This window comes from Oncorhynchus tshawytscha, linkage group LG01 (assembly GCF_018296145.1).
Source record: "Oncorhynchus tshawytscha isolate Ot180627B linkage group LG01, Otsh_v2.0, whole genome shotgun sequence".
NCBI classification, from domain to species: Eukaryota; Metazoa; Chordata; class Actinopteri; order Salmoniformes; family Salmonidae; genus Oncorhynchus; species Oncorhynchus tshawytscha.
This window is the reverse complement of record NC_056429.1, coordinates 27,826,362-27,838,895: the sequence shown is the minus strand read 5'-3', so window position 1 is coordinate 27,838,895 and position 12,534 is coordinate 27,826,362. Positions and strand designations below refer to the sequence as shown.

Sequence of the window (12,534 nt, the reverse complement as noted above, 5' to 3'; positions counted from 1 at the left end):
ACCCTATCCTTTTTAATGCCATTCTCCCCACTGTCCCTGCCTTCCCCTGCCTTGTGCTGTCCTGTTTGTCTCGCACAGTACTGGATCAAAATATTTAGACACAATCTTTGAGAGCTTGGTGTCTGTGTAGTTTGGTTGTAACTGTGCCGTGTGTCTGGTATAGAGGTGGTTAACATGACTTGCCCTGTACTCTTTATTTATCGATCTCTCCATCCCTCCCTCCCTCTCTCTCTCTCCAGAAGAAACGATGTAAACTGAAGGCAGCATTATCAGCTCCCTCTTCCCCAGGGGCTGACGGGACACTCGAATGCAACGGCATCCCCCACTCTGTGATTCCCCCACCACCACCAATTTTAGAAGACATCTCCTGTAAGGAGCTCCACGTCCCCTCAGAGAGCAGCAGCGTCAGCTCTTCCACCCACTCTGAGGAGTCCTACATCAGCCGTGGCCCGCCACTCTCCTCCACCCCGTGCATGTTTAACGGCCATGCTGCCATCCCCGTCCCGCTCTGCCTCCCCTCCCTCCCTCCCTCTAAGAAGAGGTCAGCGAAGCGTCAAAGGTCTCGTCAAGTGGAGCTGCAGTTATCCTCCAGACAGACAGGGGGGGCTATGAACTCTCTGCCCAGCCTGCAGCAGCTGATCAAGGGAAACAAGAAGATCAGCGTGGGGACTATTGGCCCCACGGCCGTCACAGGACATGTCTAATCACAAACGCACACTTCAGACTGACTCAGACACACACACACACACGCACCCTGGTAGCAGACTTGGTTAGGGAGGTGTGAAGGGGTGTGGTCTCGCCCCAAAATGGCCACATCTCTGAACCACTTCTCCCATGAGCACCCTGGCCTACAGTGTAACTCGGAAACCATGACATTAGTTGCCCATCAACAGCCACCCTCCCCACCAATCAGAGACCATTTAACGGTCATGTGCCTTTACTGTCCATTCGAAAGCTTTCACCAATGGAAAAAAATAATAAATTCAAAGTATTGTTATTTTTCTTTTCAGAGAGCAAAACTGTAATGCTTTGGAGTGTTATAAGAAAACAGACATTGAAACATGTGACTTGTTTCTACTGGACAAGCACATTGCTCCATAAGACCTAGGCGTCAGGAGCTTGTACTGCAGCCCTGTACCCAGAGAGGAGAAGGGCTGGCTGGGTAGAGCTCCTACCGGAGCCCCCTGCCTCTCCTGGGGCCTGTGAAAGTAGAGTATGAAGCTGTAAGGATGAAATGTGTCGCAATGAGAGAACTGTGCAGCAGGACTTGTTACTTCTCTAACCCATCCCTCCCTCCTTTCTCCTGTCCTCTATTTCCACATTCTGTTCATTCTCTGTAGTGTTCAGAGCTAGCGAACACTACTGCAGTTGTTGTTCATATGGGACTGGGGTATTAACCCTTCACACCACAGCAGGCCCTCTGTCTCGCCCTCTCAGGCAGTCTAACCTAACACAACCAGCAGAGCTGAATGAAGATACACTGTGTGTGTGTGTTCATGTCTCTATGTCTCTGTGTCTCTAGCAGCTAGCCATGTTTATCCAGCTGTGATACTAAGGAAGAAGCTCTAACTATTGAACTAGTTTACATAGCAGCTTGTCTCTCCAGTAAGACCTCTGAAAGTTGTATGGGCTGGGCCCAAAATACACACACACACACACACACACACACACACATTAACAAACACACACAAAAGGGATCTTGTACTGTTAGAATACGGAAAATTAGGATGAAGTATATTCCATTTTAAAGATCACATCTAACTGGTATACTTGGTCCATTCTATTGTGTTCTACAGACCCCCACAAACATTTTAAGTCATCAATTGGGCTTTATGTACCTATTATTTATGGAGATATGGCCATGTAACTCCTGTCCAATATGGCTCCATGGGGCTGGTTGGTGGCCATTTTGGAAATGCTGCCAGGGTGGTAATACAAAACATCTGTGATGGCATTATAGCTAAAAAATATATTTAAAAAACACACTTCTTGGGACTTGTTCTAGCTGTGTGTGAAATGTGGTGTTCTTATCACAAAATCAACAATTCCCCTCAAATTTGAGGCTTAGCTGCTGGACTTTTTATAGGCTGGTTGTTTTTGCACATTGTGGCAGGTAGTCTCTGCAGCCAGAACCCAGTCAGTCAGTTGGGTTGTGTTTTTATATTGAGCTGTTTATGAGCCATGCTGCGAACTGAGTGTTGTGTGATATTCTAGTTGTTGGGAACAGTTCAGTCTGAAGATGTCACAGCTTTGTGAGTAGAAGTTGCCTTTAGTTACTAATCTAAGATCAGATTTCCCTCCCCCAATTCCTCATGTTCACCATTTGAATCAACAATGCAATACTGATCTTAGAACAGTGTCTAGGGTTAACTTCACTTTGAGAGCTGATCCCCTGAGGTCCTATTGAGGACTCTGTGAGGTCAGTTTTATTTATCTATTTATGTCCTGGCCTCACAGCAAACCCCACATACTGTAGCCCAGGGGCACACACACGGTACAGACAATAATAATGGTTTCAATTAAAACACATATACACACAAAGGTACAGGTACATCAGAGGAGGCTGGTGGGAGGAGCTATAGGAAGACTGGCTCGTTGTAATGGCAAAAAAACAAACATATTTGATTTAACTAGGCAAGTCAGTTAAGAACAAATTCTTATTTTCAATTATGCTCTAGGAACAGTGGGGTAACTGCCTTGTTTAGGGGCAGAACAACAGATTTTTACCTTGTCAGCTCGGGGATTCCATCTTTCAACCTTTCGGTTACTAGTACAACGCTCACTAGGCTACCTACTGCCCAAGTTAGCCTGGTGGGTCAAATAATGTCTCCTACCACCATTAAATGGAATTAATGGAACGGTAGCAAACACAAAGAAACCACATTTGACTCATTCCATTTATTAAATTCCAGCCATTACAAAGAGCCCATAGCTCCTCCCACCAGCCTCTGACGTACATACATACCATGGTACTGTTGCATACTGTGTGATTTTTCCACTGGCTGCCCGACACACTATTTAACACATTGGCTCAGATGTTCACTTCTTTTGTGACCAATATTTGTTTTTACAAAGATCTAGAGACAACAAGGTGTCCACCTTTTTAATTTCTGTGGTTTTGAGTCACCTCCACTGTCTCTCTCTCTCACACACACACACACAAACCTCTCTTAACTAGACCTCTATCAGGGTACGGAGGGCTGTAACCATATCAGCCCCAGTAATAACTGTTGCTGGATTGTACAAGACAGAATAATATTCCATATGAACCAGCCACACCTCACAAATCAGAGGGTGTGGATCTGCTTCCGTAGTTGTTCAGAGTACTTTGGGAAGATGCCGTTAAAAGAGAAGAAATGTTTGAAGTCATTGGTTCTGTGTCTGTGCAAGGATGTGATTGGCATGGCAAAGGGGAAAATGTGAAAAATCCCATCTCTGTGTACTATATATCTGTGTAGTTGGCCTGTGTATAGTGTGGGTGTGATCTGATGGCCTCTGAGTTGGGTTGGTTGTTGACTAACTGAGAAAGAGACACTGGAATACCACAAACCAAATAAACACTACACACTCCCTCTATAGTTTACTGCAACAGACCAGCCTCCCAGGTCCCCTACTCTACCCTATCTACACCCTGACCTCTAACCCCTACACAGGTCAGGGTTCAGACACTGTGGCAAGAGTTCTTTTAATTGAACCACTTCTCTTCCCTTTACCATGAATGGCTCCTTAAACTGGCCACCTCTACTTTCCTTACTAGCTGTCATTCATTCATTTTGTTGTTCATTACTGTACATTCACCCCACCTCATAGGCAGGTAGTGGTTTTCAGAGGATGAATTTAATAAAGGGAATGTTGGGAAAGGGTTTGGTATGCAAAACTTTATCTGAAGAAGTGTTCCATACCCAGCTAATCATGACCCTCTTTGTTTTGCTTCCTTTTTTGAACGTGTATGATATTATACTTGTGTGTATGCATGCATGCAAGGAAGTGTTTCACTGTGAGTGTTTGTTTCACTGTGAGAGTGTTTTCTCTTGACATGCATGTGAGAGAGACTCTGCAAAGCCCTAATTTAACAGTGACTGGAGGTCCTTGGTGACCCCTGGGGCTCAGTGTGCACTGTTATTATTACTACCTTCATGCCTTTTTGTTTTTCTGCACTAAACCCCGTCTCAAGTGGTTTCTGTCCATGCCTCCTTTTTTTCCCTCTTTTCTCTCACTGTGAGTACTCTGAGGAAGAGCTGCATAGTATTGTGCAACAGGAGCGTGAGTGTAACTACAAAGATGTAGTGCCATTAGAAACTGTGAATTTCTAAATAAAACCTTTTGTCTTTCACTTGACTGTTTTGGAGTCTGCATTTGTTCATGTGACTGCTCCTAGGTAAAGGTTGCATAGATCTAGGATCAGAGCCTTATTTCTTCTCTACAGACTCCTGCTGTATCGCATCACTTCGCCATCTTCTGGTGAAACAGTGATCAGCACACGCACTACAAAACATGAACTGTTAACAGCTAGGAAATAATTGATCAAATCCTGCTTTTACAAATACATAAGGCCTATTGGTGTGTAAATTAAACAATCCTACTTGTTCGACCCACATGTCTTTTGGATTTGGGCCAAAAATAACCTTCAGGAGGAGCTGACTGTTGTATTCTGGAGGGGCTCAGAGGTTGTATCCCTCTGCACTGTTCCACCATCAGACTGGAGACATTTGCTATACACAGAGGATGCAACCTCAGAGGGGTTGCATGGGGATGGGAGCAGAGAACAAGATGGATGGATGAATGAGGGACAGATGGGATGAGAGGGGAAAAAGAGGAAATGGTTCAGAAAGGGACTGGGAAGAAAATACATGGGAAATTCCACAGTAATGGAGTGATAGACAGATTTTTCACATTAAAATGCATGGGAAACAAAAACAACTGATTTCAAAGTTAAAAATTTAAAAAACTGCACAAGGAATACATTTAAACATTTCCACTGATGCAAAATTTGGTAACAATGATGGTTTAGACTGTTTGTGCCATCAGTCTGTTACCAAACTTTGCATCTGCACTGTTCAAGTAAATGTGTTTTGGTAAAATGTCAGTGGAAATTGTTCAAAGGAGTCCTTGTGCATAGAGTATTGTGAATTAAAGTTGATTGGCCACACTTTAAAAGGCTGTAAAATGAGCAGCAACGGACATCCTTTTTACTGTGAGACAATGTACAGAAAAATGTATGGTGCAATAAATCATAGGTGTACACACAAAAAACATTGTCCATTCAGGCTTTAAAAAATGTATAAATCAGATTTCATAGGAATACGCTTATTTTTATGATAACTAGTATATATCTAATATTGCACATTGTCCGTAATTTTCTCCCTTATGTTTCATTCATACGGCCCAGTAGATCACTGGGGCCAAGCTTCCTGCCATCCAGGACCTCTATACCAGGCGGTGTCAGAGGAAGGACCTCAAAATTGTCAAAGACTCCAGCCACCCTAGTCATAGACTGTTCTCTCTGCTACCGCACGGCAAGCGGTACCGGAGCGCCAAGTCCAGGTCCAAGAGGCTTCTGAACAGCTTCTACCCCCAATCCATAAGACTCCTGAACATCCAATCAAATGGCTACCCAGACTATTTGCATTGCCCCCTTTTACGCTGCTGCTACTCTCTCTTATCTATGCATAGTCACTTGAATAGCTCTAACTACATGTACATATTACCTCAATTAACTCGACACTGGTGCCGCCGCACATTGACTCTGTACCTGTAACCCCGTATATAGCCCCGCTATTATCTTCTACTGCTCTTTAATTATTTGTTTTTCTTATCTCTTACTTTTAGGTATTTTCTTCAAACTGCATTGTTGGTTAAGGGCTTGTACGTAAGCATTTCAATGTAAGGTCTACCACACCTGTTGTATTCGGTGATTTACAAAGTATACAGGACGGAACTCTTATTCTGAAGGATTCCAAAAAATCCGTAACCCGGAAGTACTTCGTGTTCTTGCCTGCTTCAGAGCTGTCCATTTTAGTCCCTTGCAGGTAAAATCAGAACATCTCTTACCGAAATAAGTAGTTTTAACGAAAATGTAACAGGGTTTGTGGTATATTTTCAGGATGGTTCTGTTGAATGACAACTAGTAGCAATAATATCAGAGTTTAGCAGGCTACGTTAGCCGCTTTAGCTGGTAAGCTAACAACCATAATCCGCTTTCAAGACAAGCCTGGCAGTGCTTGTCATAAATTATTTGATAATGTTTTGTTCTGAAACGTTGGCACCAATTTCTCTACCCATGTCTATAATTAGTTTGTTTTGACAGATGAAAGACACTATGTAATGGGTATCATAGTTGGCTTGTACGACATTGCGGGCGACTGCCGACTGACTGATCTACAAATCACCTTCCATAAATAACTCATTATTTGTAGATCAGTCAGTCACGATTTACCCCATGATACATTACCAGTTTTCATCCTGTCGAACACACCCCTTCAAATGACTGGATTTGGCTATTTCAGCTACACCCGTTTCTGGCAGGTGTATAAAATCGAGCACAAAGCCATGCAATCTCCATATACAAACATTGGCAGTAGAATGGCCTTACATAAGAGCTCAGTGACGTTCAACTTGGCACCGTCATAGGATGCCACCTTTCCAACAAAAAAATGTTTGTTTAAAATTGCCCCTGAAATCAACATCATCACAGTAACTGTAACTGTTCGTCGTGAGCTTCATGAAATAGGTTTCCGTGGCCGAGCTGCCGCACACAAGCCTAAGCTCGCCATGCGCAATGCCAAGAGTCGGCTTGAGTGGTGTAAAGCTCGCCGCCATTGGACTCTGGAGCAGTGGAAACGCATTCTCTGGAGCGATCACACTTCATCATCTGACTGATGAATCTGTCGTTTGGCAGATGCCAGGAGAATGCTACCTGCCCCAATACATAGTGCCAACTGTAAAGTTTGGTGGAGGAGGAATAATGGTCTGGGTCTGTTTTTCATGGTTTGGGCAAGGCCCTTTTGTTCCAGTGAAGGCAAATCTTAATGCTACAGCATACAATAACATTCTGGACAATTCTGTGCTTCTAACTTTGTGGCAACAGTTTGGGGAAGGCCCGTTCCTGTTTCAGCATGACAATGCCCCCGTGCACAACGCGAGGTCCATACAGAAAAGGTTTGTCGAGATCGGTGTGGAAGAACTTGCCTGGTCTGCACAGAGCCCTGACCTCAACCCCATCGAACACCTTTGGGATGAATTGTAACGCCGACTGCGAGCCAGTCCTAATTGCCCAACATCAGTTCCCAACCTCACTAATGCTCTTGTGGCTGGATGGAAGCAAGTCCCCATAGCAATGTTCCAACTACTAGTGGAAAGCCTTCCCAGAAGAGTGGATGCTGTTATGGCAGCAAAGGGAGGACCAACTCCATATTAATGCCCATCAATTTGGAATGAGATTTGCGTCAAGCTATGTGATCTATGTGTTTCATAATTTGCCTATGGTTTTGGTGTTTGTGTCCAGTTGATGGGGGCAGACAGTGGGTCAGGGGCAGCCCCAGGCCCAGCAGTGCCCTGGAGGAAAGTTCTATGGGAGCGTCAACCCTTCCCTGATAACTATGTGGACCGCCGCTTCCTGGAGGAGCTCAGGAGGAACGAGGGCCTCCGCCAGTATCGCTACTGGGCCGTGGTGCAGGAGGCAGGACTGGTGGCTCAGCAGATCTCCTGTGTGGCTCTTTTCCTCACTCTCTGGTTGTACATGGAGCAGGTAAGAGACCTTAGGGTGAAGCTCAAATGACACCATATTCTCCACAGTGCAGTAATGTTTTGACCAGGGCAATATTGTGTTACTCACATAGCTAGGGCTCTAGTCAAAAGTTGTGCACTTTATTGGGGAATACATTGTCATTCAGTTTTAAACACAGTTTTAAACAGTTCTATAAAGTCTAACCCCTCTCTTCTCCCTCCAGGGCCTGCTCTCCCCTTCTACGCTGCTGTGGACCGGCCTGCTCTGTGCCCTTCTGGGCTATGGACTCTACCAAGCACTGGCTCCGCGGGGAGATTCAGACAACCACCACCGTACACGTTGGTCTGACCTGCAGAGTGCCTCTATCTTCCTCTCCTTCACTTTTGGGTTCTCTCCTGTCCTCAGGACTTTAACAGAGTCAGTTTGTACAGACACGGTGTACGCCATGACAGCCCTGATGCTGCTGGCCCACCTGGTGGCCTTCCCCTACGCCCAACCTTCTCCCCCTGGGAGCCTCTCTCTCAACGCTGCCCTGTTCGCCTCTGTCTGCCTGGCCTCGCGCCTCCCCGGGGACCTGCACACCTCCGGTGGCCTGGACTCTTCCTCCTCTCCCTCCTCCCTTCATACCTTCACCATGCTCTGCTGGGCCCTGTTAGTGTTTGCCCTATGGCCTTGCCTGCTGCAGCGGCTGAGAGATTGTGCCCCGTGGGTGTTTGGGTGTGTGTGTGTGCTGGTGGGTGTGTGTGGGGTGGGGGGCTGGGTTCTCTGTGGCCTGGGGGGGCTGTGCTGTTGGCTGCACTGTTGGGGACTGTGACCCTGCTGTGTCCTTTGCTGTTGATCCGACTGCAGAGTGACAAAGATAACATCCAGGGACCCTGGGATGAAGCCGAGATACGAGAGGATCTAACACACTTTCTACATTGATGGATAAAGGAGGCAGAGGATTGGGGGGACAAGCCACACACACCGTTATCCACTGAGGACGGTATGGGTATGTCCCTTACCAGTACCAGACTGGTAGGACGAGTGGCAACCTTGAAAACACTTTATAGAAAGCTGTTGCTCCTATTTTAACAGAACAATAGGGTTTCTCAGCAGGGAACTGAAGCGCTTTGCTGCCTACTGTAGACGCTTTGCTCAGACTCCACCACTTTTATACAACTTCTAAACGTGTGTCTAGTAACCAAGGGCTCTGAGGCATGGTAGATTGTGACCATGTTGAATGAAATAGGAAGTATTCAACGTGTAATGATTTTAACCTTTGTTGTACGGTCAGGTGTTAAATGCAGTTTTGGAAAAATAAAGTTATTTTGTTTATGATCGTATTAGCTATATTTATTCCTGTTATTGGTAAGTGGAAATGATTTAATTAAACCCATTCAGCTTCACAAGTGGGGAAACTTTCAAGTCATGCATGCATAAACTCAACAACAAAAAAAGTAGACCTGTTGCTGTTTATTTCCCAACTCCAGTCCTCCAGTACCCCAAAAAGCACATATTTTTGTTGTAGGTCCAGACAAACTCGCCTGATTCAACTCCTTCACGGCTTGATGATTAGTTGAATCAGATGTGCTTGTCCACGGCTACAACAAAAATGTGTACTGTTGGGGGGTACTGGAGGCTGGCGTTGGGAAACACGAGCTACATGTATGCAGTACCGTACTAAATCCACTTGATGTCAGCATCCCCTTTCAGGGGCCTGACGTGGTTGGTACTGCGGTCGGTCTTGTGGCTCCATGGTGAGTTTTGTATTTGTATTTATTTGTATTTAGTATGGATCCCCATTAGCTGCTGCCAGAGCAGCATCTACTCATCTTGGGGTCCAGCAACATTAAGGCAATTTCTATTATTATTTTTTTAAACATTACAATACATTCACAGATTTCACAACACACTGTGCCCTCAGGCCCCTATTCCACCACTACCTCATATCTACAGTACTAAATCCATGTGTATGTATAGTGTGTGTATATGCATGTGACTGTGCCTATGTTTGTGTTGCTTCACAGTCCAGTGCTGTTCCATAAGGAATTTCTTTAATCTGTTTTTTAAATCTAATTTTACTGGTTGAGTCAGTTACTTGATGTGGAATAGAGTTCCATGTAGTCATGGCTCTATGTAGTACTGTGTGTACTGTAGGACCTGCCTTGTTGATAGTGTTGTTAAAAAGGCAGCGCATTGCTTTATTATAGACAGACTTCTCCCCATCTTAGCTTCTACTGCATCAATGTTTTGACCATGACAGTTTATAATCTAGGGTTACTCAAAGCAGTTTAGTCAGAGTGTCTACTTGCTCAATTTCCACATTATTTATTACAATATTTAGTTGGGGTTTAGGGTTTAGTGAGTGTTTTGTTCCTAATACAATGCTTTTAGTTTTAGAGATATTTAGAGCTAACTTATTCCTTGCCACCCGCTCTGAAACTAACTGCAGCTCTTTGAGTGTTGCAGTCATTTTAGCCAATGTAGTAGCTGATGTGTATAGTGTTGAGTCATCTGCATACATAGACATTCTGGCTTTGCTCAAAGTCAGTGGCATGTCGTTAGTAACAATTGAAAAAAGCTTGGGGCCTAAACAGCTACCCTGGGGAATTCCTGATTCTAACTGGATTTTATTTGAGAAGCTTCCATTAAAGAACACCCTCTGTGTTCTGTTAGACAAGTAACTCTTTATCCACATTATAGCAGGGGGTGTAAAGCCATAACACATATGTTTTTCCATCGGCAGACTATGATCAACAATGTCAAAAGCTGCACGTATTGTATTACCTCATACACTATATTAGGCCCAGCCTTTGGAATGTTGGTTTTCCTAAATATGGCTATTATATTGTGATCACTACATCCTATGGATTTGGATACTGCTTTAAAGCAAAGCATTTTACACATTATCCAGATACTGACTGTTAGCACTTGATTCTTGACTGAGTTCAGCTGAGTGGATTGTCTCTTTCTCCCCCTAGGCACTTCCCTAGTCTACCTCTATTTCCTCAGGCAATTTCAAATCAGATTGTCACATGTGCCGAATACAACAGGTGTAGACCTTATAGTGAAATGCTTACTTACAAGCCTTTAATCAACAATGAAGTTAACACTTATTTTTCTTAAGTTAAAAATAACAAATAGTTAAAGAGCAGCAGTAAAATAACAGTCGCGAGGCTATATACAGAGGGTACCAGTTAGTTGAGGTAATTGAGGTATTATGTACAGTTGAAGTCAGAAGTTTACATACACCTTAGTCAAATACATTTAAACTTAGTTTTTCACAATTCCTGGCATTTAATCAGAGTACAAATTCCCTGTCTTAGGTCAGTTAGGATCACCACTTTATTTTAAGAATGAATGTGAAATGTCAGTTTAATAGTAGAGATAATAATTTATTTTCAGCTCAATTAGTATTTGGTAGCATTACCTTTTATATTGTTTAACTTGGGTCAAATGTTTCAGGTAGCCTTCCACAAGCTTCCCACAATAAATTGGGTGAATTTTGGCCCATTCCTCCTGACAGAGCTGGTGTAAATGAGTCAGGTTTGTAGGCCTCCTTGCTCGCACACGCTTTTTCAGTTCTGCCCACAAATTTTCGATGGGCTTGCGTCAGGGCTTTGTGATGGCCACTCCAATACCTTGACTTCGTTGTCCTTAAGCCATTTTGCCACAACTTTGGAAGTATGCTTTAGGTCAAATGGGAAGACCCACTTACGACCAAGCTTTAACTTCCTGACTGATGTCTTGAGATGTTGCATCAATATATCCACATAATTTCCCTTCAGCTGTCTGGATTTGGGTGAAGGAGAAGCGGGGGGGCTTGGGTCCGTTGCTGCGGGGGGTGAAGAGCTGTTGGCCGGGTTAGGGGTAGCCAGGTGGAAAGCATGGCCAGCTGTAGAGAAATGCTTATTGAAATTCTCAATTATTGTGGATTTATCGGTGGTGACAGTGTTTCCTAGTCTCAGTGCAGTGGGCAGCTGGGAGGAGGTGCTCTTATTCTCTTTACAGTGTCCCAAAACTTTTTGGAATTAGTGCTGCAGGATGCAAATTTCTGTTTAAAAAAGCTAGCCTTTGCTTTCCTAACTGACTGTGTATGTTGGTTCCTGACTTCCATGAAAAGTTACATATCGCGGGGACTATTTCGATGCCAGTGCAGTACGCCACAGGATGTTTTTGTGCTTGTCAAGGGCAGTCACGTCTGGAGTGAACCAAGGGCTATATCTGTTCTTAGTTCTACATTTTTTGAAAGGGGCATGCTTATTTAAGATGGTGAGGAAAGCACTTTCAAAGAACAACCAGGCATCCTCTAATGACGGAATGAGGTCAATATCCTTCCAGGATACCCGGGCTCAGTCGATTAGAAAGGTCTGCTCGCAGAAGTGTTTTAGAGAGCGTTTGACAGTGATGAGGGGTGGTCGTTTGACCGCGGACCCATAACGGACGCAGGAAATGAGATCCTGGTTAAAAACAGCAGAGGTGAATTTAGAGAGCAAGTTGGTCAGGATGATATCTTATGAGGGTCCCCATGTTTACGGATTTGTTGTTGTACCTGGTAGGTTCCTTGATCATTTGTGTGAGATTGAGGGCATCTAGCTTAGATTGTAGGACGGCCGGGGTGTTAAGCATATCCCAATTTAGGTCACCTAGCAGTACAAACTCTGACAATAGATGGGGGCAATTCATTCACATATGGTGTCCAGGGGGGAATCTAGAAAATCACATTGTAGGATTTTTAATGAATTCATTTGCAAATTATGGTGCAAAATAAGTATTTGGTCACCTACAAACAAGCAAGATTTCTGGCTCTCACAGACCTGTAACTT

At 44.2% G+C, this 12,534-nt stretch overlaps 2 protein-coding genes across 2 annotated transcripts in view; both read left to right on the top strand.

The window, feature by feature from the left end:
• Positions 1 to 1,674, top strand: part of LOC112248789 (SUN domain-containing ossification factor-like) — a 68,873-nt gene extending 67,199 nt beyond the window's left edge. Inside the window, 1 exon segment of the mRNA XM_024418111.2 lies at positions 240 to 1,674. Within this exon segment, the coding sequence (XP_024273879.2) occupies positions 240 to 704 (465 nt within the window). The 3' untranslated portion in view covers positions 705 to 1,674.
• Positions 1,675 to 5,915: 4,241 nt separating this feature from the next.
• On the top strand, positions 5,916 to 9,051 carry pigc (phosphatidylinositol glycan anchor biosynthesis, class C). Its single transcript, XM_024418100.2, is given in 4 exon segments — positions 5,916 to 6,029; positions 7,505 to 7,747; positions 7,950 to 8,484; positions 8,487 to 9,051. Coding segments are annotated over 3 exon segments (939 nt in total). The 5' UTR covers positions 5,916 to 6,029; positions 7,505 to 7,507; the 3' UTR covers positions 8,651 to 9,051.
• The last annotated feature ends 3,483 nt before the right edge of the window (positions 9,052 to 12,534 follow it).